Source organism: Ambystoma mexicanum, chromosome 4q (genome assembly GCF_040938575.1).
Source record: "Ambystoma mexicanum isolate Mex_15411 chromosome 4q, UKY_AmexF1_1, whole genome shotgun sequence".
NCBI classification, from domain to species: domain Eukaryota; kingdom Metazoa; phylum Chordata; class Amphibia; order Caudata; family Ambystomatidae; genus Ambystoma; species Ambystoma mexicanum.
The window spans coordinates 102,630,205-102,658,174 of record NC_090928.1 but is presented as its reverse complement, the minus strand read 5'-3'; the positions used below and the strand labels follow the sequence as shown (position 1 = coordinate 102,658,174).

The 27,970-nt window shown below is 44.4% G+C and overlaps 1 protein-coding gene across 2 annotated transcripts in view; it reads right to left on the bottom strand.

Moving 5' to 3' along the window:
* DZANK1 (double zinc ribbon and ankyrin repeat domains 1) overlaps positions 1 to 27,970 on the bottom strand; it is a 1,110,268-nt gene that overhangs the window by 664,313 nt on the left and 417,985 nt on the right. For both annotated transcript variants that reach the window (XM_069607537.1, XM_069607538.1), the window contains exon 9: positions 418 to 531. In XM_069607537.1, the coding sequence (XP_069463638.1) occupies positions 418 to 531 (114 nt within the window). The remainder of the gene's footprint in view (positions 1 to 417; positions 532 to 27,970) is intronic.

Here is a 27,970-nt window from a genome sequence, read left to right as displayed (position 1 = left end):
ATGGGGTGCAGGATGTTAAAAAGCACAACATCTATGTTTGAGAGTCAAAGGAGGGTCCAAAATGGAATTGTAGTTCAGCTGATACAGTTTTGTAGTTCAGCTGATTGCAAATAATAAGATCTCCAAGGAGTACTGAAAAGGGGCTTTTAATAACGGCCGCACTATACTGTTATAGTGGAAACCCTCTTTAATGAAGCTTTTAAGAAACAACATGCAGAACACAGCTGAAAAATGTAATTTAGGTTGGTGTGGGTGTGTATTCCGCGTCTACCATTAAATGTAGGTTCAAAGAAGAGTTGCAGGGCTCAGCAGAATGCTGCCCCATAGGTAAGAAGAGATTTTTGGTACCAGATGAAACAATTTAGTTGACCACACATTACGCGCTTTGATTAATGTTTCTTGTTTTATAGAGCTTACCTTTAAAGTGATGCTGGCCTGTGGCTGCATTTGCTGGGGCAGTGGGGCTTCACAGACGATACAAGTGGGTGTGTTCATTGGAACCAAGCTCCTGCATTCTACACAAAGCCCCATCTATAAACACAAACATATCACAATACCTTATTGACAGTCATAGCAGTAACACTAGCATTAGGACTTTCAAACTTGAGCTGGACTGCATTTTCAATCTCATCAGCATGTGAAAAGGTTACCATGCCCTAAGTTATACTTCAGGGACATCTTCAGGTTACCATATTGCCTGCTTCCCAATCATGTTCTTCATTAATCAGAATGTTTTAGCAGGTGGTTTGTTACTACAGTATTATGTACGCTTATAATAAAATGATTTCCTGGATTAAACTTTTGTCTTGTTAACCACCCATTTTCAAGAATACACCAACTCCCAGATATAATTCAAGAGTTTTTATATTTAAATCAGAAAAGGGCCTAATGGTCTCTCTTCTCTCTAACCTAGGGATACGCAGTCCACGCCACCACGACTCCCACCCAACCACCATTACTACTGCTACTCCCATCCCCACACCACTACTCGTCCTGGTGACAAGGAATTAAGGAGACTAACCAAGTGGTGATATGGTTTTGGGTTAAAGACTTTTATTGAAAGTAAAAATAAACCCATCTGTCCTTAACTCTAATGGGATTTCCCTGCCTAAACTAAAGAAACTCGGGTGCTCGTCAAGAAGTCCATTAAAATCCAAATCAAAAGGCACCATCCATGTCCAAAAGCTCCTTCGCTATCCCTGTCACTTCAACAAAGAAAGGTAAAGTTTGGGTTCTGATAGTGACCAAGGAGAATGACTCCCTTCTTCTGGATGTAAAGTGTCTCAAAGACGTGAAGTCTTTAAAGTAAAAGTTCCAATAAAGTTAGCATGCTTTCATAACAAACAAAACATGTCTACAAGATCCTCGTGGGGCTAGGAAGATGACTCCCTTCCTCTAAAATGATCTCTGATTTTCTTTATAAACTTCAACAAAACGTGTAATTCCTTTAAGGAAGTTTCAGCCTGGCTGCACTGGGACCATGAACATGCTCCCAGAGTTCCTCTCGACTCTCCAGCACCACAGTCTTGTGGAACTACCCAACAAATTGTACTACAAAGAGATTCACTACTTCATCTACTTCTTCATGATTTCCACTCTCGAGTCTTCCCAGCCCCCTCCCGGACTTGTACTTGTTCCCGTTAACTTCTCACGGGGGAACTTTTCACCAGCTTTGCCAAGGGTTGAGGGTCCACTCTCTTTGTTTCAACTTCTTCTTTCACCTACACGGAAGACAGGGGATAGACTCTTGACTGATCTGGTGTTGAATGAATACAAAAAGAAGAACAAACTGGACTAAACCCCAGGAGGTACTGGTTTTCCTTATTCTTCTGGTGTTTCCCACAGTATCGCAGGAACTTCTCTTGCATGGCGTGTCCTTTTGCAGCTTCGGAAAGACTCCTTTTTGTATCGGGGAACTTCCAAAGTGCTATGATCTCTGCTTAAACCGGGTTCTTTACTCACTGCATCAGGATTATTCGCCGTCAGGTTATCCCGCTTTATTGGTGTGGTCTGAAGTGTCCTTCGCGGAACGATTTACCTATTTCACCAGGATTCTCGAAAGCTTTGGGTTGAGTGCTTCTGCAAGGGAAATTTGTCCTGGTAAGTCATTAACTTTAATAAATGTCTTTTGAAACTTCCCGCCCCCTTTCAGGTTTCACACAGAACAAGTTACCTGAGGTTTGGGATCGTATCAGGGCCAGAGATTCGCCTCTTTATCAACTTCAATATCGTTCTCGAGTTGGGCCTTCTAGCGCTCAGGACCGCTTGTTGCTGGCAGTTTGTGCACAGGTTTCGGACAACATGATCCCCCCCGTCAGAGGTGGTGCAACCACCACTGTCTGATTCACCTTTTGCTCATTTTCCAACACATCTCCCCGGGAGGCTTTGCTTGGCAGTCACTGATTAGCTGTTGGACCGCATGGTCAAACCATTACAGGTCACGCAACCACCAGGTGACGCAACTAGCACAGTGGTTCCACTATTTCTCTACATTGGTCTCTGGCCGGTATGCAAGGTGCTTTCTTCGCGCAACTTGGCTTCTCATTCTCCTGTCGTCGAACGGCCACGCACTGTCCGATTTTTGGTTCCCGGACTGGACTGGGTTTGACCGATTGCCTTTCTCTCAATCGGTCCACCAACCTCTGCTTTACCGTTTCATCTTCTGCGACTAGTTCAGTTCTCTTATGTTTTCTCTCTGTTACTTCTCCAACTCTCAACGGCGATGCCCTGTCGGCTGATGAGACTTTCTATCACAGTCATCTTCGCCACACCTTCCTCTGTCTATGGATATCGAGATCTTTCTCCCTTCTCCGGATATCAAGCTCCTAGTCCTTTTTGTTTGATATAAATAGTGGAGACAGCCCCAGCATAACGTCAAATTGTTAGTAGCTGATGGAGCATTCCTCCCGCTCAAGCGTTCAAGTGCTTCTTCATCCCTGTACCTATTACATAAAGGTTGTTAGATATTTTACAACAACACATGGTTTCAGAGTTTATGATACATAAAGGAGGTTTGGGAGTTGTCCTCACCCTATGGTTTTGTGATATAAGGTCCTGTTCCCAGACCTATGTCCTTATCCCAGTGAGGTGAGTTCATTTTCATGAGATCCTCCCGCATGTCATCACCCCTAGTTGGACTACCGGTTAGCAGCCTCCCCACCCTAGCTTCATGGAAAGGGGCTCCCGTCTGGGGCGAAGTGACAACCTCTGAAAGATCATCACAATCCCCACCTTCTCCTCAGTTGCCCTGCTTTCCACTCCATCAGTCACTCCTTCACTCACTTCCTACTCTTCTACTACCAATTTCACTTACACACCTTATATACACATTCATATCACAGCAGCACTTTCTCTCACCAGCCAATATCTGACCTTTTCTATAAAACCTCCTACACACTCCTATACACCGTCCTTCTTCCTTTTGGTCTCTTGGTCCAAGTCCACCTTCTTCGGCCTCACCCAAACCATCAACCAGTTCCTTTTTCCTATGCCCTTGTGCATCCTCCCACTCATATCTCTGTTGGTTCCCCCCATCTTGTTCCCCAGGCCAATTAATCCCGGTCTTCCCCTAACAAGAGGTGTTACAATCAGAAAATACATATAACCGGGTTTAAGCCCCACCCCCTTCTCATGTGCAGACCCGCCCAAAGTTTTTCAATGGCGGCCTGCTATAGTAAATCCCCCAGTTCATGTGAGGTATCCCAAGGTCTGTGGTATTGCAGTCTTTGTCGGGGAGCACTACACGGTTCTATTACAGGTGAGCATTGTTTCATTATGGATCGGATTGCAGTCTGTCGAGAATATCGTATCGAACCAGGGGGATGTTGGGGAAATATCACAAAATCTGGGGGAAATGGGAGGAGGGTGACGGAGGGGAGGGGTAGATGGAAAACGGGAGGGGTGTTCACAATGTGCAGAGTTCGATGTTGTGTAAGTTTTACAATGCAAAATATAAAGAATATGTCACAAAATAGTTTTTGTTTTACTACTTTTAAATTCCCAGGCCAGAGTTCTGAATAAACAATTGTTTTTAGCTTTCCTGGATCTCTTTCAGGTCTTCCATTGTGTTGATAGAATAAGCTCTGGGACAAAATGAGAAATAGGAATTGCCCGCCAAACTACTTTAATATGTTAATGGAACTGCGCAAAGAAATGGATATTCATATAAGACTCGACAATAAGGGCACATACAGTAAATGGATTCAGTCGTGGTTTAAAGCAAGGTTGTGTCTTTGCCGCATTTCTCTTTAACTTTTATATGCATGACATTGGTTCGGTTTTTAATAATCTTAACACATATCCACCACAACAAGGGAACATCTTTTTGCATTTGGTATATGTGGATGATATTGTGATCTGTGACCAAACAGCAATAAGTCTTCATAGAAGCCTCGCCACCGTAAAGTTTTTCCTAAAGACGCGATATCTGTCAATTAACCCAACAAAGGCAAAAGGTTATGATTGTGAGATCCAGAAAAATGTTATAAAAAGAAGGTCAATGTTTCATTTTTTGTTGAATCGCCTACAATTGGTTCTAGTGGATGATTTTAAGTATTTGGGTTGTGAAAAACCAGAGGGTGTTTCACAACCTAGACTGGATTCCGTATGCAGGTGGCCAGGGAAAGGCCTTTGCTTTTGGATCCTGGGGGTGGACAAGCAAGGGAGGATCACCTGGGTAGGGGGTCCTCTGGGAGTAGCATCCAATGGTAAGACATGGTATCCCCCTTTTTTCACAACCCATGTAACTCTTATCGCTGCTTATTTTATGATAAACTACAGCTCCCATGATTCCTCCCCACTTTACGTTGACAATAGTACTGAGCTGAAGAAGATGAGGAATGAGGTCACAAGATTACCTCCACTACTTACATTGGCTCTGTCCCTATAATGAGGCCAGGCAGAGTCAGGCAGGTAGTCCTAACAATGTACACCTGCCACTTGTTAACACTCCCTGTGTGTTACGCTCACCTGATATCCACGGGGACGCCACCCAGCCCTGGTTGGAAGATTTTCACTCTCAAACCCTCTCCCGGTCCCTTGGTAAGGCCTCTGGTTAAAGATGGGTCTGCAATATAGAAGAGCTCAATACCAGATTGTCTTTATGTTTTCCCACCTCCCTTGGCCTCAAATCCTTCCTCCCCCTTGGGCCTTCTCCTCACCTTAGTATTGTAAAAGGTGGATTCTCCGTCCTGCTCCTCGTGGCAGGGGCGCGTATATGTGGGGGGCGAGCAGCGACCAAGTTACTTCACTGGTGCAAGCCCCCCTGTGGGAATCCAGGCCTGCTGCGACTCCGTAGGTTTGCTGCTTTACAGTCTTTATATGCAGTTCTTATGTTCCTCTTAGTTTGAATAATAATGTCTTGCTTCTTTCCTTTTAGGTATGGAAAGGTATTTTGGTGTTTTCATGCAGTTTGAAGATGAGCATGGGCCGGTAGGCGAAAGCGCGGTGTGCCCGATGCTGTCCGGTGAGTAATGCGCGATGCGCGGCGCTGTTCGCCTTTTATATTGCTAACCTGTGTCTTTTCTCTCCTTGCAGGTTGCGATGTTCCTCTCCGAGCGCCCTAATGTTCCAGCAATGATACTGACCCGGAGATGACTACCCAGGTAAGAATTGTGTGGCTTTCTTCATTCGGGAGGAAACGTGAGTAAACCCTTACTAATGCCATCTTTCTTTCTCCTCTTTCCAGGTTATGGTATTCCAGGATGCATGTGGTGCCGGATGATGGAGTTTGTACCTTCAGTTGAGTGGAACTGAAGTCGGCGATGGATTGAAGACAGGATACTGTTCCAGGTAAGTTTCGTAGTGTTCTTTCTCTCTCTGCAGGTCCTTGGTTTCAGGTAAGCTGGCATCAAAGAACTGGACACGGTGAGCGTTAAGCTGCCCACAGCAGAATAACGCAATCATGTTCTGCAGTTTGGGTGCGGTTTAAATAGTCTCAGGTAAAGTAGTCCAGGTAAAATAGTCCCAGGCCTGCCACACCCAAAGTAGTCCAGGTAAAGTAGTCCCAAGCCTGCCACACCCAAAAGACTAGACCGTATAGCTCAGTTCCTTGTAACAGAGCTATGTGTGTGCCTCCATGTTGGCTGAACGCCACCCCCCCCCCAAGTTAAATAGTCTCACGTAAATAGTCCCATTCTATTGTTGGTCTTCATGATGGTTATGAGCCTGGCGCCAAAGGCGCCAGGACTGACTCCAAGAGAGTCTTGAATGAGGTTTTAAGGCCTTTGACCTGGCCCTAACTGGAAGGCTGACTTGCCAGTGAGGGCCAGGGGCAAGGGTCATGACACTGAGGATAAAAGGTGGCACGCACAGGCTGGCTACGAGAAGGAACAGCTCTTTCGGGGCTGGTGCGAACCAGGCTGTGGAAATTGGAAGGCCAACGGGCTGATCAGCAGCTATGCGTATCGCGACAGAGCCACACAAGAATTCCACACTTTCGGGAAGCCGTAAGCATTCCAAGACCGAAACTGAGTGAGCGGAGGAAAGAAACCTTGAAGTTGCTAGAAAGGGGCCCAGGACGGGTGAATGGCAGAGTTGGGGAGGAGCAGAGGAGGCGTTGGTAATGGCCTTGACTGGTGCATGAATAAGAAGAAAACCAATTAACATGACCGGTGAGTTATTGAAGGCAACAAAAGTCTGGTTTGTGTTCAAAGCAAAAGTAACTGTAATCTGAAAGTTGAAAATTGCGTGTGTGCCGACAAAACGCAAATGGCAAGGACAATTGTTGAATTGTAAAAGGAAAGGATACACCTTCGAAAGTCTCTGAAATGTTATGAGAGTTGAAAAATATTACAGCGGGAACCAAAGGAAAGCAAGTAACTGCGACAAGGAAAGAAAGTTGAATAAGATCGAAAGCGAAGTATGTGAACTTTGAATATGCCAAGAGAGCCAAGTATATGAACTTTGGAAAAGGCCGAGGGGGCAAACTAAAGACAAGAAGAACTTAAAGTACCAAGAGGCATTGGTGAAACAAAAATACCATGGAAGTATTGGTGTTGCAAGGTGAAAGTACCAAGAGGGCAGAATAAAAGAAATAAGAAATTAAAATACCAAGTAGTATTGGTGTTACATATGAACTTTGAAGAAAGGCCAACAAGCCAAGAGGGCACACTAAAGAGAATGAGAACTACCAGTACCAAGAGGCATTGGTGATGCAAGATGAGGATGATTGTAAATTGTAGAATTGTTGAGGCGGTCAAAGTGGTCACGCAGAGGTTTACATAAAATCCTTGCTGTTTCGAAAGTCTTCGACAGTGAAAAGATACCAGAGATAAAACATGGGGAAGGGAACACCCACAAAGAAAAAACGGGCTTTAGTCCGGCAGAGGAAAGCCTGTGCAGAATTGTGAGAAATTGAGAAAGTGAATGAACAGAGTATTGATGACAAGGCGGCCGAAGCCTAAGGAAGTGATTGAACTAACAGATGTTTGAAGTCCAAGACTGAACTGTTCAATTGTACCAGTAAGCCAGGAAGACTGATAGAACGGTGCCACCCACCTATCATTTTTAAGAAACTCTCTAGACCTTGTGGGGCTGAACGTGGCGAAGGGAGTTATTACTGAAGCCATTCTGACATTTATTTTGTATTCCCTTAAAACATTTTTAATTTTGACAAGGAGGGCAAGGTTAGGTTTTCTTAGTATAGGCGTTTTTATTTGACTAGACTGACTTGGACGTGTTTGTTATTTATTTAATGGTCGAGACTACTACCATTCTACAGTTAGGGCCAGGTAGGAATTCTACCAACCCAACTAAAATACGAAATAATAGGTTTTCGAAACGTGTATCCATTGTGTCTGTGTCTACTACTCGATACCATGCCTTCCTTACAGGGTACAATGTTTTATGCTACTAGAAATAAACATACAGTGCATTGTAGAATGATGAATCAGGCTACCACTGCATACACCCAAATGCAATCATTAGATAAGAGATTTTGAAAATTATCAATCAGGTCCTTGTATTTTACCAACAAAAAAGTATTAAAATAATTACTTATGGTGCACATACTATAGCTTTATAGACCTGTTGCGAGGAGCGTTATGGGCCCTGAAGACCAAGTTAAAGGCCAGCCTTAAACGAGTTATGAGGGACCATACCGTCCGGTACAGCCCGAGCTTCAGGTTTATAAAGCTATTAGAACACACCTCAGCATTTCATTAAATTAGAAAAAAGATACATGGATAATGAATACGTCAGAAATACATTTTTATTGGGAAAATGGTTAGAGGGTGCAAAGGGTGGTTTTGTAAAGAAAAATATTTTATTTCAGTTTCTGTGTCATTGTAGTAAAGAAACACATTGTAGGAGTAGAAAGTGGAAGCTGCTATTATACAGACATTTTTTGGTTGTGGCTTTTTAATAGGGTAGTGGGAGGTAATTAGCATTGGGGTGGAGTGTTTAATTATGGGAAGCAACTGCAGGTGTGAGTAGTTTTAAAAAATAAAAATCAGGCAGGGCAATGCAGGGGCAAAGTTAGTTGATTTAAATGTAAATATAAAATTGAATCATTCATACCATAAAAACAAATGTATAATTAACATTCAGTAGGGAGGCACTTCATAATGATTACTTACTTTGGTTTGCAGACGTTTGTTTCTTTGTTTGCAGCGCATGTATTGTACGGTTATGGAGCCAAAAAGAAAAGCTTTCCTTTACTTTGTTTCGTTGAGAGGACATTAGATATGCTCGAACAGCAATGCGACGGATACTGTTACCCGAGTTAAAAAGAAAGCTTTCTTAGAAAGCTATGTTATGTCTGCTCACGCGGCAATGCGGCACATAAATTATTGCCGGAGCTTACACATAATTTTTTCATTTTCTTAGCTTCCGTGAGGGGGCCATGCCAGGCACGTCAGTCACGCTCGCACTGCAACGTAGTAGATTAACTATTGCAGGTGCGTAATGGGACGCGGGTCTCATCAAAAAGGTGGCAGCAACTTTTCTCACCAGCAACTTATTTTCCGAGCTGTAATAGGCGGCAGAGGTATGAGATTCCATTATTTTCCAGGCTGTATTTAATCTGAAGGTTATACCAGTTTGTATAGCCCGTAGATGAACAAATCAGATTAATGCCAACACCAGAAGGGTGTTCTCATGTTCAATCTGGAGGTGGGGTCTGATAAAAACAGAGGCATCAATCGGGAGAAAAACACAAAATCTCCTGCAGGGTCCCTCGGTTAGTATCATACGACATGATCTGGGGTAGACCTCTCTGGGCCCTCATGTAACTGGCAAAAGCTAAAATTGTACACAAAACCAGTTTTTCAGTGTTTCAGTGTTTAACAACATGTATTCCAGCGTTGAGGTGACCCAATGTAGAACTTTAATGAATTGGGTGGCAGAATGTAATACTTTATTCATGAAATTAGGGTTACTAATGAGGACCTGAAAATCAATTCAACAAGGGTGAAACAAATGGTCCGAAATGAACTGGTGTGAAAACCGCTCCAAAATGTTTAGTAACCATATGTCAGACCATTATACTTTTGACAGAGGTTTTATCATGTTGCCCTCTTATCTTTCTAAACATCCTTCTCGTGTTTTCAGAGCTGAGTTTTTAAGATTGATATTTAATTTGTTTTTAACTAAAGAAGTGTTTGGGGGTGAGGGACAAAGAGCCTAGGCATGAAAGATGTTGTAGACCCTGTAATGCTAGCATAGAAAATGTAAAATATTTATTAACATTGTGTACCCTTTTACACCACTGAGACATGATTTCTTTTCTAAACATATTACATATGAAATGAGTGTGAATTTGGACTATTTCTGGCATTGTATTTTAAACTCTCAAATTATCTCTTTGTATTGCAGCTTTGCACTTTCTAAACATGTTTTAAATGATTGCATGAAATAGGATATAATAATTTAATTTTGTAATGTGATTATTGAAATGTATTGGTATAGATTGTATTGTGAGAATTAATTGTATTAAATTGAAATGTATAGTTATGATTTGTGCAAAAGGTTTAAATTAAGCCACAGTGCACTAAACTAAATAAAATAAACAAATAAGTATTGTAATGAATAATGTGGGGAGGGAATAATAATGCGAGGTCATTGGTGGGGAGGATCGCACCCACAGCTCCTGCAGTCGATTGCTTGCCAGAAAAGTATTCTAACCACTAGTCCACCAACATACTTGTAACAATGTGTGCCTAAGTGCATATGATTCTGCTTTCAGCTCAAGGCACTCACTCACACCATGGATCGAGCAGACACAGTTGAATGACAAGGAGACATCTTGTGGTGAAATGACAGACATCACTTCCTACAGCTTTATTGTTGCATTTCGGAGACATCTTTGGGCAAAATGTGTGCTGCTATGTTAAGATGAAATGGTGGTTTTGGATGGAAAGATAGAGATGCCTAAATGACGCTCTCAAGTACTGTAGTTAGGCCGATCGGGATTTCATTCAAGTTAAGATTAAATCTGTTTGCTATCCTTGAGTGTTGAATGAAAAACTTATGGTTAGATCAGGTTGATGATTTGTATAGTCTGTGTTTAATGTGTAGACAATTTAGGTGCCAGCTCTGTAGTGTGAGGAGCCAGGAATGAGACGCAGACACAGAGCTCAGTTTTGGCTATAAACCTTTATTTTAAAAAAAGGTGGTTGGAAAATGCCTAGCAGTCCCCTCCCTACCTCAACCAAAAACTAGGATCTGTCCTGTGTCAAGATGTCCAAATCAAAACGTCCTGTGTCTGAAATCCTATCCAAGCCCTCACACTCTACAAGTAACTGTAATGTGATACGGATAATGTCTTTGGTCTTGAAAGTGCACAAACGTTCAAGATCAAATGAAACATGTAATTCCAACACAAATGTTCACAGTTCCAGGAGATGGCTCCCTTCCCCAGGCTTCTCTTCACCAACACAATGAATCAATTACACAACCAAAGTTCTTTATAGCCCAAGAGGATAACTCCTTCCTCTTGGCATCGCAGTTCACTCTTGGGGAGCTGTCTCCTTTCCCCAGGTCTCTTTAAAACACTCAAACTCCTAAGGGTACGAGTCTTCCTTGGTGGGTTCTCTGGTCAACAAAACAACTTAAGCTTGGCTTTGCCAGGTGTACTCCGTTGCCAGGACTTTCTCATGTGGCTTCTTTACACACTTGCAAACCTGACTTTGAATGGTATACTCTCCAGCCAGGGTTTTTCTCATACGATTTACTTTACACACTGGATTTTGCGTGGTATACTCTCCTGCCAGGCCTTTCCTCATTGATTCACCCGACACACTTGCAAACGTGACCTTGCCTTGCATTCACCTTGTTGTATATTTCTTGCATTCACTTTGTTATTACTCTGAAGACATTGGGTCTTAAATTCCCTTTCATTCACTTTGTTTGCTTTCATCTGTCCTTGATATGATGATGTTTCTGGAGCACCCCGTTTCCCTTCTCGCGACTCACCAGATTTCCTTGGCGTTCTCCTGCTCGTATGCAGTAAATGTGTTGCAGCGTTCCAGGGTCCCGCTTTCCTTTCACAGGCTTGTTGGCTTCGCTCAGCTGCTCTCACATCACTCGCGACTCATGCCTTGTCCCTGTTCGGACGACTTTGGTACTGCTACTCGGCTCCCACGGCAGTCAGGGAGACTCCCCTCTTCTTCCTGTCACGACTGTGATATGGCAAACCAGCATGTGCAGTCTTCCTTACTTAACTGTCCCTCTGAGCCAGCTGGGTCCACGGTCTGCTTTGTGGCTCAGTTGTCCCTCTGCCCGTACCGATAGGACAAAGCTTTCCCAGGCAATGTCTCTGCTCTCCATGTGGGTTGGGATTGTTAAATGTCCTGTGTGACGACATCACGAAGCAGACAAAGGCAACAGATTAAAGTTTGTTCTATAAACTTTTATTAACTAAAATGTAGGATTGAATAAGTCCTAACTTGCCCTATATGCTGAGGTGGGATTTCCCTACCTAAAGAAAACTAAGCATAGTCTTTGTCAGGAAGGACAAAGCAAATGTATGTGTGTCCAAAACCTATACTTGCCCTCACATCTAAATGTATACAATGTGTAGGGATGTCAGCATCAAAATAAGTAGTATTTGTGAGAAATCCCAGGGCATTTTCACATTTAGCCCTCCTAGAAAACCCCCTCAGATAACCAAGTGGAATGTATGGCTGCCAGATCCCGATCCTGGGGGTGGACAAGTGAGGGAGGATTACCTGAGTGGAGGGCCCTTGGGGATTGGAGAGATGGTATCCAAAGGAGAGACATGGTATCCCCCTTTCCTGATACTGACCTCCCCTCCCTTAACCTTTATGGGCTATTGCCAATCTCATCCCATCCTCCCCTGTAGTTCTCCCTTAAGTACTGACCTCTCTCTGACCTATCTCTAACTGACCCTCCCAGGTCCAACTTGGGTCCTTCCTCTACGCTAGCTTTTTCTCTACCTATGGTGTTCCCCAGGGGTCTAATCTCTCTCCTTGGCTGTTCAACCAATACCTGACACTCCTTGCCCACCGCATTGCCGCTCTCTGCCCCTACCTTCAGTGCTATGCAGATGACACCCAGCTCATTTTCAGGCTACCTTCGGCCACCTCTTCTCCTTCCCTCATTTCTGACTGACTATCTGCTATCCAGGAGTGGTGTGCCGCGAATGACCTCTGTCTTAATGCCAGTAAGATTCAGATTCTCCTCATCGGCACACTCGCTCCCTCCTTTCCTGTAGCTCTATGGCCGGCCTCTCTCGGCCCTCTTCCTGCTCCCACCTGCAAGGCTAAAAGCCTTGGGTGCATCTTCGACTCCACACTCTCTTCTCTCCTCACATCTCTGCCATCTCTAAGAAGTACACACTACCAGCTGCACCTCCTCAGAGGTATTCTTCCTTTCCTCTCCTTCCCCCAGAAGCTCACTGTCTCCATAGCTCTGGTTCTCTCTAGGCTGGTTTACTGCAACAGCCTCTTTCTAATTCTCCCTGCCTCTACTCTCCGCCCTTTGCAACTCACCCAGAACAGGACTGCAAGACTTGTCCTTGGCCTCAAGCCCAGGCATCGTATCTCTCCAGGTCTGAAATCTCTGCACTGGCTCCCAGTGGCTGCGAGGAAAACCCCTATGCATTGTCCACAAGGCCTTCTGGGGCACAGGGCCTCAATACCTTCAACTCTCTATTCCTAAATATCTTCCTTCTCGAGCTCTTCGCTCATCCGCCTCCAACTCCCTCAGGGTTAGTCGCTTCTCCAAGCAACGAGTTGGTGGTAGATCTCTTTCTTCGGCTGGGGCCTCCCTCTGGAACAGCCTCCCTGCCTCCCTTAAACTTGAGAACCCTCTCCGGTTCCAGAAGCACCTCAAAACCTTTGTCTTTGCTTCTGCTTTTTCTCCTCCTCTCCCCTGAGGACCTCCTGGCTGTAACCGATCTGCACTGGATTATCTGGACACCCTCTGATCTCGGGCCCAGGTCCCTCTCCCGCCAGTCACACACCTGCACTGCCTGCCTGGCAAACCCCGCACTTGGGGACTGTTTCTGTATCCTTACAGTCCCCCTACCAGCACTTAACACCCGATGTCTGCACTTACCCTTACACTTGCCACTTGCTGGCCCTGTTAGGAAATGGCAGCACGCCTCCAGTCCCGGTAGGCTGTGGTGGTGGTCTAGCGGCCTGCGTTAGTAAGGAGCAGGTTGAAGGGAGAGGCGCTGTACTCTACCTGGTCGGCTTTCGTGCCAGCTGGCGGTAGGGCCTGTTGACACGCTGGTGTTGGGGGAGGAGCAGTCGGTGGTGCGACTCCCTCTGCCCAGCTAGGGAGGAGGATGTTGTTGGGCCCTCCGCTGCACCCAGGGTCTTTCACAGGAGTTGGTGAGCAAAATTGGGATCTGGGATGGTGTTGCAGGCTATTCTTCTGCAGCGTCTCGGGCCAGGGCTGCTGCAGAATTATTGCCAGTGGCTTGTGTCCCATTAGGGACGATGGTCGGTCCATGACCCCAGTGGATTGCAGCGCCAATCCCCCAGCAAGTACTGGCCAGGAGCAGGCTGGGGGACAAGAGATTGAGTCTCCCCTGGTATGAAACACGTGTTGGACATATATATATATATTTCAGTTCTCCACCACTTACAGATCACGCAACCGACACACCTTACTTGCTTCTTGTCCATCAACACTTTGCCACTGCTTCAGCTTGAAAGTGGCACTTGATTCATTCACATATATCGCACCCTCTTGATGTTGTTTGTGGCTTGGTTTGCCACCATGCACTTGTTGCACTTTCTTATATTCTCCTGGCACTTGCCAATGCTTGTTTACCAATGATTCTTGTGGCTCCTATTTTCTCATATCCTACAGTTCCTTAAATACTCTTTGCTCGTACCAGTGCTTGTTTTCTTGCATCATACAGTTCCTGGTATCAGGAAGTTTCAGAAACTTGCTTTCACCCAGATCGGTATTCAAAGAAATACTTGCTTTCATTCAAATCAGTGTTCATTGAGAGCTTTACGTGCTCGCCTGCCATCCTGGTGTTCCCCCGGGCTTGTAAGATTCACTGGTTAGAGCTTACAGGATCCCTGCATGGCATCCTGCCACCACGAGCCCTCTCTCTCGTGTGGGGCCGCGCTCAGTCTCCCAGCAGCTCTCTGTGGCTTCACTGACCCAGCAATGATTCTCCTGCAGCTCGGGTTTCATCCGACTGCTTCACCTGGTCACGCTGGTTTCCCTCTCGCAGTCCACCACCGACCTCCAGCATCCTTCAGCTTCGCTTCCGGCTGCATACACTCTGCATCCTCCAAAAGGGTCTTGAGCACTTCGCCTACCACGCTGCTTTTCCAGAGAGGTCTGCTTTTGCCCAGCAGTCCGTAGCTCTGCTTCCACAGCGGACTCCATTTCAACAGTACTTCCTGTGTTTAATGTTCCTGCCGCCACCATGATTGGTTCAAAAAGGACTAGACCGTCCACGCAGGCCTCCAGATAAGGTGCGTACTAGGCCTTTTTACGCATGAAAATCTTGGAAATAGGACAGCTTTTTTATTTTCCTGTGTACATTTACACACAAGTTTACAGCAGAGGGCAGTGCAAAGGTCAGGTTACTTGACACAAACCAGAATGCTTCTTTTGATTTATATCTACATGGATGTAATTGCAAGCCATGCCATGGATAAAAGCCTCTGAAACAGAATGTATTTCTCTGAAGCCTTTCAAAAAAAGAAACTGCACACTGATTAAAGGAATGGTTTATTTCCATTCAGCTTCTGCTGTGTTACTGCTCATGGAGCAAACAGCACTGTGCATATTTATTTTTCTAGCATTTTAGGATTGCATTATTAATAAGATGAAAAACTAAGTTTCAATTGAGAATTAACATTTATTAACAAATTATGCTTCTTTTCCAGTGAAAGCAAACCAGTATTTCACAATTTTATTTTTCAGAGTTCCTGTGCTGTCTGCATAATCATGCAGAGGCAGATCATTTTTACACTTTTAATTTACATTCTAACTGTAAAGGCTGTGTGTAAAATTATGACTATGCACGGTCTAGTTTGCATCCACCCAATTTTGCAGTCAATGGGGTACATTACTATAAATGGTCCGTGACAGCAGAGTCTTTGCTCAAGGGTGAGTGATTGTCATTACACCAACACAGGTGTTCTAGCCTCTCAAATCTTCAAGACTACAATTAAAACATCCAAAACCTGACTCTCCAGGAAGTGCAAGTGCTGTTCAAAAACAAACAAATGAGTTACATTTGTAATTGAAATAGAAACTCAGCAAAACCTGTCCCTATGATAATCCAGATAGGTATTTAACTTTATGTAGAGCTTCATACATGGTTTGTCCAACATCTAGGCACTGTGATTATTATACCTCAGACGATACTCCATTAACTGACCGCTGAAGGATGTTAGCCAATAAGATAGCTCAGCCGGTAGAGAACTCGCTGATGTGATCTGTAGGTTGCAGGTTTCAGTCCTGGCAAGTCCAACTCAGCCTTTCATCCTTTCGAGATCAATAAAGGAGTAACGACTTTGGCTTGATAATTGTGATAAATATGCTCTATGTACAGTGCTTTGCCAAAAGCACTATATGAACAAACATTTGACCATGAGATTAGATCTAGAATTTAGCATGGAGTCCTTGCCCACCAGCACTGTTGGATCATAACATTTGCATACCATTATGTAGTAATAGCTCCAGGAAATGAGGACTTTCATTAAACATCAAAAGACAGTTCTGCTATCGAACCTCAAAACACAATGCAATTCAGGTTTGCTTTACTATGTAATTGGCTAGGTTTTTGTGTTTTCAACATTGAAATATATACAGGAGAGATCAAATGGCCAGACCTTAGAGTAATAATGAAAGGTGTATTCTGTCACAATTCAGAAAGCTGCCGCATAGTAATGATTTCCAGCCGGCGTGTGCAAAAACTGTATGGATGTCACATACATTTTACTCTCTTGCAAAAGAGAAAAGTCACTTTTACTCTCTGAAAATCACATTTACTCTCAAAGTTTAAAAATAGGGAGTAAAATACTCTCACCTCAAAATCTTATCTGGAGCACTGCGTCCACTGTTGAAACAGGAGTTCTGCATTCCCTTTGCTGGCCTCCTCCGCATCCCAGTACACAACTGATGTCTGTATATGTTTGTGTTTGTAAAGTGAGGATGCGTTTCTCTAGTTGGTCTCTTCCTCGTCCCAGTACCAAACTGGTGTTTCTTGGGGAATGTTTTAGGGGAAAAACAGGGAAAGGATTGACAATAGCCTATAAAGGCTTGAGTAACAGAAGACTCATTGTAAAAGGTAAATGGGGGATACCATGTCTCAGCTAAGGGCGCCTAATCCACATTCCCCAAGTCTCCTCCACCTAGGTGATCCTCCCGCGCATATCCACCCCCAGGGTCAGGATCCAAGAGCGATGGCCACCTGGGGGGAGGATATATAGGGGAAAGAAGTGAGGACGCCCTCAGATCCTCACACCTGGCACCTATCACAGGTTTGCAAACACTGGAGCGCGTGATGTGCTTCTCTGACTCATTGATCTTCCTTACTCCTTTAAGTCTCCTTGTCCCAGTATTTCTATACATATGGGATTTATACGCAGCTCCTGGTAGCTTATTCAAAAATGTCATTAATAGGTCTTGTGGTCTCTAAAAAGGCATGAGGAATGGAGGGAACATCCGTATAAGGGATAGGGGGATACCATGTCTCGTACAATGGTATCAACTCTCTCCATGAGTGCTTTGTTTAAGAGAAGAGGTGAGAGGCAATCATGATGAATCCTACCGAGTCCTCCCAAATACCCTACCTAAAGTCTCCTCCCAGGTGGCCAGGGAAAGGCAGACTCTTTCTGTTCCCGACCTATGGGTGGTGTTCTGCGGGAGGATCACCTGGGAGGAGAAAGGGCCCAGGGGAATAAGCAGACTAAGTTGGGTGAAAGGCAGTATTTATCTTCCTCTAGGGAAGACCTTTCCACGATACCAAAATCTGTATTGGTTTGTTGTCCGTGAGAGCTCTTAACCTCCCAAATTAAAAATCTTAATCTGGGTGAAAACATTCATAGACCCTTAGGCATTGAAAGAAATGAAAACCCTTTTTAAAAACAGGGAAACTCAAAGTTGGATGCTCCCCTACATCCCAAAGGAATAGTAAAGAAAAGTCTGAAACGAATATCAATTTAGACTATAAAAATATTTATTTCTCTGTAAAGTCAAGCATGTCAAATTATCCTTGTAATAGTCCCTTAAGGAATATAATTAGGAAAAGAAATGAGCATGAAAACAACATTCCCATTAGAAAAACAGATTTTTGCATTATGGACTCCGAGTCCCACAATCTCTGAAGTACTGGGACGACGAAGAAGGCTGACGAGGAACAAAACTGTAAAGTGCAGCTTGTTAATGGATATGAACCACAGCTGAGGGAAGACTGGGAGGCTTAAAAGGCCTCCTCAGGTTCAGACCATTAGTAAGAAGAAGGAACAGAGCAGTAGTCGTAGGTGGAGGAGTTATGAACTCTGTCTTGCAGCACAAGCAGAGACTGGAGGAGAAAGAAGACAACGGGACCACTATTGAGTGTTGAGCAGTAGCCAGCCCTGAGACGGTCTTCACCTCCAGAAGCCTTAATTTCAGAGGTCGAGCAGCATCATGGAGGGACGCTTGCCCCCTGGAGACATGGATTGCAGTGGCTGCGCAGCAGGAAGCGAAGGTTTGAAAGGCTTCCCCCAGAAAAAGGCTCTCTCTGGTGGCAGGCAAGCATTTTGGAGCCTTTGGAGCAGAGGAAGCTCTGTGTGCGAGTGGCACAGGCCATGGCAGACTGGACGTAACAGATTAGTTGACCGCGAGGAGGAGGACCTTGAGGGAAACGGACACGAACGTCATATCCAGTGAGTAGACATCACTTCTAACTTTCATAGCGATGCCTAGCTAAATCTTGCTAAAAGAAATGAGAAATGAAATGGTCTAAGGAAGAGATAAACAAAGGACTACAGAGGAGGTGGTTGGATGTGCGCCCTCTTTCTCACTTCCTCATTGTTGAAGGAAAAGGGATAGATGCCTTGCTTGACTTTTCTCGGTCTTCTTTTAGCTTATTGTCTAGATATGATTGTTAGATGATATTTAAAATGGAACTGGTGAATTTTTTATATTTTAAAAGTTTGTTATGAGCTATAAAAAATTAAGAATAAAAAAAGAAGGCAATTTTGACTACCAAACAGAGAAAGCAGAGAAAGCATTATTTTGTAAAACAAACTGACTGATTTTAAGCATGCAGGTTTGTTTCTAAGCCAGCAAAAGTGCTGACAATTTCAGAACCCAATACAAACTACCAATGACCAATCCAAAAGAAAGTTAAAACAAGGCAATATAAAGCTAACAGACATTGCCAAAGTCAAGAGGAGGCAAATAAGAATCCAAAAGTTTGTAAAGCGTGTTACCCACCGTTACAGAAGTGCATAAACGAAGTTGGTAAAAACCCACATTGCCACAGCCAAAGAAGAGATCTAGTGAGACCATATTTTTGCCAGTATTTGGTTAATGAAGAAGTGGGGAAACAAGAGTGGAGCAAAGGATGCCTTTCTGGTAAAGGCTATTCAGAAGGAGCGGACCAATAAACTGCAGAGGTTTTGCATATCACAAAAGTGTAATAAAGAGCACCAATTTGTCTTCCCTGAAGAAATTCTTAAAACATGGTGTTGTGAAGCAAGAGACATTGCAAGTTGTTGTAAGCTGATCTTAACCACAGAAGCACTTGATGTTTGTAATATTCTGGCCTAGCAAGGAAGTACACCAGGTCAGTGGTGGTGGTAACACTAGATTCTGTCCGAGCAGGGAGGTATACCCGAACAGAGAACTTTGAAGTAGTAGACCTGGCATGGGAGTAAGCCAGGTATTACTGAAGTAGTAGACCTGGCATGGGAGTATACCAGGTGTATTTGAAGTTGTAGGCCTGGCATAGAAATAAACCAGATGGAAGTTTATGAAGTGGTATGAACAAATCATCCTGACAAACTTTCATTGCAAAGTGTAGTATAAATTGCTGCAGAAGTGTATCATTCTTTCTAAACAAATATGTAGTTGCAGAATAATCCTGACAAAGACCATTTATATAAATTCCATTGAACTCAGGAAATGTTTTTGGTTTATGCAAAGAAATTTGTTTTTCATAACATCACAAGTAAAAGAGAACGAAACCTAGTTGAACAAACCTTAAGTGTTTGCACTTTGTGTTGCTAAGTGGAAATCAAAAGAACTACATTGGTACTTTGCGACAAGACAGGATTTCCTTAATCTTTTGGAACTGTTGAACAGAATTCTGCTTGAATCTGGACAAGGGAAATTCACCTAGATTATAAGGAAAGACAGTTATTATATTGTGAACTTAATTGTTATATTCTTGCTTTTGAACTGCCATATATTGTCTTGTTGAGTTGTTGTATGTACAAGTGTGAGGGACAAACCTTTTTGTTAGGCTGTTTTCCTTAGTTTATTTCAGGCAGGGACATCCTCATCAGAGTAGGAATAGTGAGGAGTTTTATCCTACCTTTTGAGTTAATAAAAGGACATCTTTTGAAAAATCTTCACAAAGTTGTCTGCCTCACATTTCTTACCCCTCACACAATGTACAGGTGTAAGACTGCACGTGATGTGGCGTAACTTGAAGGGTGGATTGTGGGTGGTATCTACCCTGATGGAGAGAAAAAGAAAAGTAACTAACTGAAGTGGCAATGGCACTCTTAGTCCATAGACCCCTTTTCTCCATACTCTTGGCACGTCCCACGGACGGGGGACGGAACCAGAGCATGTTGCAAAGCAGCCACGGTATAATGGTCTTAGTTCCATGGGTGTGCACCCCTTAGCCATGACCTGCAAGGCGGCTCCTCTGCGCACCGCGCCCAAACATCAATCCCTTTATCATGTCGGATATGGTCTCTTTTTAGCAGGTAATGCCGAAGAGCATATGGAGGAAACAGAACTATGTACTACAAGGGACTGGGTCACTACAGTGAGTAATGTTTCCATACTCTCAGGTCCCATCCCCTTTCCTCCATACACTTTAGGGAGATTGCAAAGCATCCCCCACAACTAATAGTGGTCCGATACTACTCTGCAAAAAGATTTCTTAATACCCATTGTCCAAAAGCTGCATTGTTCCATGAGCTGGTGTCAAGTGATTAATGTTTGCAAAAGGAATTAAGATTTTCCCAAGAGGTTGCCTTACAGATGTTTGTGAGGTTCCAAAGAGGTAAGATATGATTATAAGTAGCTGTTTATTCAGTAGGTCCATGTAATGCCCTCCCCCTCCACTGCTCAGCTGTAACTGACCAAGCTTCACAGAGGAGCCGATATATAAATGCACCTACCATTCTAATATCTCACAATGCCCCCAGCTGGGAAGGGGCACTTCTCACCTTTGACTTGAAGGTAAACAAACATGTTTGAAACACAGAAAGATTAAATGTATACAGACACTTCATTAATGTGTATATATAACAATATCCTGAAGGGTTCGGTCTCTGGAAGGGCACCAATGCAGACCTCTCACTTAGTAGATGTGCAAGGGGCCCATTCCGCACAAATTAACCTTGCAACTTGTAGGTTTTGACTATGGTCAAGAGCGTCCATCTTGCTATTGGAGTCTTTGATGCTGTGCGACCTGGCGCAGAAACACTAAAAGTCAAACATAAAATTGTACTGACTGTCCTATATCTATTGTACATTCCAAATAAAAGGTCTGTGCCTTTGCCATGTCGAGTGTGTGCAGGATCTTTCCTGCCCCCGTGGTTGGCAAGGGACAGAAAACGGGAAGAAAAAATATCTTAATTGATGTGAAGACTGCTAACAATTTAGGGCAAAAAACGCAGGATTCGTTTTAAGAACAACCTTGTCTTTGTGGAATGTAATATCTGGATCTCCCTCACATAATGCTTGTAATTTAGAGACCCAGCGTCTGGAAGTAAAAACACTGTTTTAAAAGTCACCCATTTCATGTCTGTTGTTGCCAATGACTCGAATGGCTTCTGCAAGAGCTTCATCAAGATGACGTTGAGATCCCAGGTGGTGTGGGGCCTCCATCTTGGAGTGAAAAACTTCAGTAGGCTACTTTAATGCCCTTTGACTAATGATTTTGCCATTAATGCTACCGTATTGTATTGTATTAATTTAGAACTTCTGACACCGGATATTTTGCTGTCGGAAGCGGCTAGTACTGTCAGCCATAGAGTTAGCTGGTTCGGCTTGACGGCCTGAGAGGTGCTTTCCTCTAGCTACAGTGGAGCTTCTGTAGAGCGTTCTGGTGCTGTGCTGTGCTCCGTGTCCCTCGTGTCTCCCGTGCTCTGGACTTGTGAGCTAGTGATCTGCGGTCTGAGCTGCGGGGACGATTCGAGGACGATTCTAGGACGATTCTAGCCATAAAGCAGCATTGCCTCGATTTTGACAGGTATATTATAATCTCTCCCCAAAGGGCAGGCGAGGCGCTACGGACAAGCTGCGAGGTTGTTTTTGGAAATTCTCGCAACCTTGCAGCTAGCCCACCTGCCCTGTCTTCCCTCAAGTCTACAGGCGGCCCCCAAACATCCGCTACCGGTTTACGGCCAACGGGTTGTGAGTAGGCATTGCTTAGGCTGGGGAAAGTGCACAGTGGGGGCTGGGGAGGAGAACTTCTTGCAGCATCATACAGACTTAAAGTCTCCAGCACATTGATTACACGGACACAAGTTATTGAGAGAGTGTCTGCTAACCTTCGTAAATAGACCCTGGGAGTTTGACAGGCGTACTGCCATAGCCCACGGTCTGCCCCAATCCCGGGTGCAGGTTTGATTATTGTGTTCAGTGGCCATTAAGGGAACTCCATATCCCCCCCCCGTTTAAATCCCGCCAATAAAGACACCAAAAATGCCGGGTAAAGCGACAAACCGTAATGAAACTGCTATAACACAGGGGAAGAAAGCCTATGGCCTACAATCCAATAAAGGGGTGTCTGCTGACAAGAGCAGCAAGACGTCCTCGGAATGTGGGGGAACAAAAGAATCTAGAGACAAGTCTGTGGTCCCTCAAAAGGGCCCATTAGATGCCTACTTCCCAAGCAAAATTGTGGAAGGAAAGGCCCTGACCGGCCCCCAATAAAGGCAATGTCTCACAATTAGAGGGAGAAGGCAGTTACCTCCCCCTAGATCTAGACAACGATTCCCTACTACAATTGTGCTATGCATTACAAGAACGTGTGGGAACACAAGAGGGGAAACCAGCAGGAGAAGAGCCCCCGGTGTACCCAACAACCAGTGACAACATACCAGATACAGAGGTGGGGAAAGGAGATATTGCACCTACACTGAAGGAACTAGTTGTAATCTCAATACCAGGGGGTAAGGATCTCCCTATCCTTGCATCTTCAGCATCCCAAACGGAGGCTGCTCCAACTATTCCCACCCCTTCCTCGTCACCCGCACTAGCCTCTGAGGTACCACGCCTATCAGCAAGCCCCAACATGGCGTTCGACTCAGCAAATTTGTCATGTGAACCTGTGCAATCGGAATATAGCACTCATGAAACTTCACAATCTGGAAATGCCACACTTAACTTTGCCATCAAAATATTACTAAAATTGTGTGGAACGATGCATGAGGACCTAAAAGCACAGAGGAGGGCGATTCTTGCCCTCCATAAACACCTGAGATCGTCCAATAAAGCATCTATGATCCCCTGCATTGACTTGAGAGAAATACTGACAACAGCCGCCCCGCAAAATAGCCAGGACAGGGCAAATCCACCACAGACTGTGGATAAGGAAACTACGACCCAGGAGGAGAATAGTACTCCTGGGGTAAGTGTGGAGGAATCTGAAACTGGAGGACACCCATCCAGGAAACAGAGAAGACTGGCAAATAAACGTTCGTAGAAAACTATCAACCCTCCTCCTCGAAATTCCACCCCACGACCCCAGGGTAAAAATATATCCAGGAAGCAACGTAAACGAGCAGCACAAAGGAAAAGAAGATCGGCTCAAACAGTGGGTACCCTGACGAGCTGGCTTATGGATGAACAGCCGGCCCAGATAAGCCAACAATCAGTTGACCAGTTGGTCCCCTGTGCCTTAACTGGCCCCGTTCCACATCACCTGGAGTCCGTACTTGTGCAGGAGCCTGTGATCCTGCCTGGCCCAGCCCACGAATTGTCCATCATGGGGGGAGGCGGGAGAGTGGTGCCGAGTAAGGTTGACATAAAAAATGTGACCATATCCCCGGTGGAGAATGGTAAATCAGGTACACAATTGAATCGACCCACACTCTTCGCCCTCTTCTCAAAAAGAGCATCACTACGAATCCTAAATTCCAGTGATGTTGACTTTGTGGAACCTTTTACGAATAAAAGGAGGGAAATTCACAACCATCCACTTTTTGCCCGAAACTGCTTCTATGATAAGGGCAAACCGAGCATCGCTGGAATACTTAAGATATGTGTTGGATGTGCCTATACCGATAGAGTCGAGGGTGGAAAATTGTCACAAATGTAACCGTGCATGCTCAACTAGCCCTGCTATAACAAAATCAGCAAAAACTGTTCAAAAGCTTAGTGATGAGCAGGGATGGAAGTGCCTACAAGGAATGTTTGCACAGAAAAAAAGAGGATGAACCTCGACCATCTTTAGTTGGAACACGAGGGAGGGGCTTTAGCCACTGGCTGAGTGAGGGGGCCTCACGTGACTTGCTCTTGACCAACGACTTATTCCTGTTACAGGAAACTTGGGTAACGTTTGATCTGGAATTTTACAGCTATACAACATATCAAACCATGGCAAAAAGGGGAGAACGGGGAAGACTTAAAGGGTGACTCCTAACAAGTGTTAAATCCGCATATAACTCTAAATTTACCAGGATAGCCCGGGGGTAATATTCTGGTGATCCAGATAAGCCCGCCGGGTGGTTGGGCCGGATGTAATGAGGTCCTGATCATTAACATCTATGACCCCCCCTGGGGAACTGATCACGGAGTATTTGGGGGATAAACTGGATACATTGTTAACCACCTGGTGTACGGGGGAAGAAGTGACTGCCATCATACTTGGTGGGGATTTGAATGCTAAATGCCTTGACCCTGAGGGATGTGGGAATTACCCCTTTGTACAGAATCTCTGCAAAATACCTCTACATCAGAGTAATAGTAAAGGGAGATTATGGCTAGACATCCTTAAGGAACGGAACTTGACCTTACTAAATGGCCGTACTAGGGGGGACATGCCGGTTAAAGAAACTTAGGCAGTAGGAAAAAAGTGCTGTGTTCTTGACTATATGGCCATCTGTGAATGTTTATTTAACCATGTTGTACATCTAAATGTTAGGTTGAACAGTACTTTAACATTGAGTGTGGATGGAGGCGGGGAAATGGCAGAGGGTGGGTATTTGGAGAGAGTTAATATCTAACCATGCTGGAAATAAGATCAGGTGGATGTTAAGCCATGCAAGATCTTGCATAGCCAGTGCCTCCAGGCCATACAGGATTGCAGGCACGAAGCATTGCTGATATAATTTTAATATGCCAGCCATGCTGAATCCTGGTGAACCCTTTGCAGATTTACAAGTCTGGAATGTTGCTCTCTGTATCTTATGTCTTTTTATGGCTTCATAATCTGTAGGTGCTTTAAAGTCCAATCCCAAATAGGGATATTGCTCTACCACCTCAATTTTCCCCACATTGGTGTCTATCCCAGTTCGACAGGGTCCCTTTCGTGCGATTGTCATTATTTTCGTTTTTTCCAAATTGATTACGAGACCTAGCTGTGTTGAGTAGACTAATAATTCATTCAACATGTTCTTTATGCCAGACAACGTACGATCAAAGAGGATCAAGTCATCTGCATAAAGCATTCCCGTTATGGGCGTCTTGTCCAACTTTGGAGGGCAGTTTGACTTTAATGACATACGAGCCAGCAGGTCAGCTATATATAAGTTGTAGAGCATGGGCGCGGAAACGCAGCCCTGCTTTACCCCCATATTAATGTAGATTTTATCAGTTACATCGCCTTGGTAGTTAAGTCGAACCCTGGTGGAGGTGTTACTGTGCAAGGCTATTAGTATGTTTTAAGGTCCACTTTGGGCAGTCCATAGCCTTTAATTTAGACCACAGGATGTTCTGCCCCACCAGGTCGAAGGCGCTACTGAAATCTACAAAAGCGACGTACAGTGTGGCTTCTTTGCTACTCGTGGTGTTATTTATTAATAGGTCAAGGACCCTGATATTGTGGGTATTACTTGCCCCTGGTCTAAATCCCGTTTGTGCATAATTAAGGATATGATTTTCCGTGACCCACTTTCTATTTCTTTAAGTACCAATGTGTTGAAGATTTTGCCAGTTACACCGAGCTTGAGAGTTGTCGATAATTAGCTGCTTTTGTCCACTCCCCCTTTTTGTACACAGGAATTAGCACAGATTTCTTCCAGGAGGATGGTATCTGACACGTTTTACATATTCTGGAGTAGAGAGTTAGCAAAATCTGTGCCCAATTATGAGGATCTCTTTTTAGAACTGCATTGGCTAAACCATTTGGGCCAGGAGCGTTGGACGTTTTTTAAGTTCATAATAGTCTGTTTTATGATCTTATAGCTCAGGGGAAGGATCCATGACATTACACCCACCAAACTACTAGTGGTAGTCATTGTAACGCTCACCTGGTATCCATAGGGACGTCACTCAGCCTGTTCTGACCTCTTACGACCTCGAACCCTTCCCTGGAGTCTACTCGACTGGAGACTGGGCCTGAAACACAGGATTGGTAGAGTTTAACTCCCTATTGTCTGTGTGCTTGAACCCCTTCTTCCCCGGGGTCCAACCCTTCCCTTTGATCCACAGCTCATCTTGTTTTCTTAGAAAGTGTGCTCTCTGTCCTGCTTTCAGCGCAGGGGTGCCTTGATTGATGCAGGCTCGTTGCTGCCTAGTTACTTCACTGGCAAGAGTCTGACAGGTAAGTATAATGGGTCTTTTGAACGGTTCTCTAATTTCGTTCCTTTCCTTCCTTAGATGGTGGCCGGCGTCCGGAGATGGCGACGTGCTGCTGAGATGAGTAGGGCTGAAGGTGAGTGAGAGCGCGATGCGACCCTTTCGTATTTGTATTGAACTGAGTTCTTTTTCTTTGTCTTTTAGGTGCCGCGACGTTTTCAGCGTGGATGCCAGTTATGAAGAAGAAATGCGGTGAGTAAGCGTGGTATGCGGCGCCTCTAGATGTTTCCACGCTAACCCGGAGTGTCTTTTCCCTCTTGCAGATGGATGAGAAGTTCGGGAGACAGAGTTCCCCAGAGTGTTTGAAGCTCATACAGTCTTTTAAAAATAAGCAAAGATTTGCTGAATGCTTACTAATGCCTTTTTTTCTGTTCTATTCCTTTTTCCTTAGGAAGCGGCATGCCGGGATGGGAATGACACCACTGAAGATGCCCGCAGAACAGAAGGAGCGATGAATAATGGGCAGAAGCGCCGCAATGTAAGGCTGTTCCTAGCGGTGTTTTTGTTCTTGCAGGAGCTGAGCGCAGAAGAAAGATGCAGGCCTACTGGAGACCGATCCGAACACGGTGAGTGTCACACTGCAGGTGCAGAAAACACATAGCATGTTTCTCAGCCTATTGACATATGGTGCTTGGTCTGGGACCCTCATGCTCCATCTAATATCTTTGCTTGGAACTGGGCCTTATCGCCCTGACAGGGAGGGCTCTCCGTTTGCGGGGCAACTTCTATTTAACATCTCGGACAGAGCCCAGCTGTACACTCTTGAGACTTGCAGGGAATAACTTTGATATAGAAAAACATCCCCAGGGCCACACTTATAAAGAACTGAATGAATCACTATTCAGGGAGATTGATTGGCCTTATGAAAAACTGATGCATTTACCTTATGTCCACCAAAAAAAAGCATTTGAGGAAAAATTGAACAAATGGGATTGGTGTGCGAACTCAGATCACTTGTCCAAGTTGAAAGGTTATGAGGCAGTCTCGCATGTCATACATAGATATCTAAAACCGCAGTCCTACTTGCTCCTTTGCCTGGCTCCTGAAGTAAGACATTTCTTACTGAGAATGAGAACTAATCAGCTACCGGTACTTACCATCATAGGCCCTCGATTGAAGATCCCTTGGGAGGCCAGGCTTTGCCGTATCTGCCAGGGGGTAGGGGTACTTGAAACCACTAGACATGTACTTTCACTCTGCCCAAAAATGGGCCCTGCATATATGAATGCATATGAAAAATGGGTCCACAACTATGAGGCTATTAAGGAGGAGGAATTCTGGTACATCTTCTTGAATACTGACTCCCTTGGCCTTCAGCTTGCACTCTTTAGGGTTTGGTCGCAAATCATGCCCCTACTTCAAGTATAATACTGATATTGTATCTCCTCCCTTGTTCCATCCCATCTTAATTACCAAGTCAATATATGGCAAGATTATATGGAGTTTTAGAGTCTATATACACTTGTGTACTGTATTATTCTCTGTATACTTTATATATTTTGTTTATTTTGTTCATATATATTTTTATGTTTTATGTGCTTAAGATATGTATGTG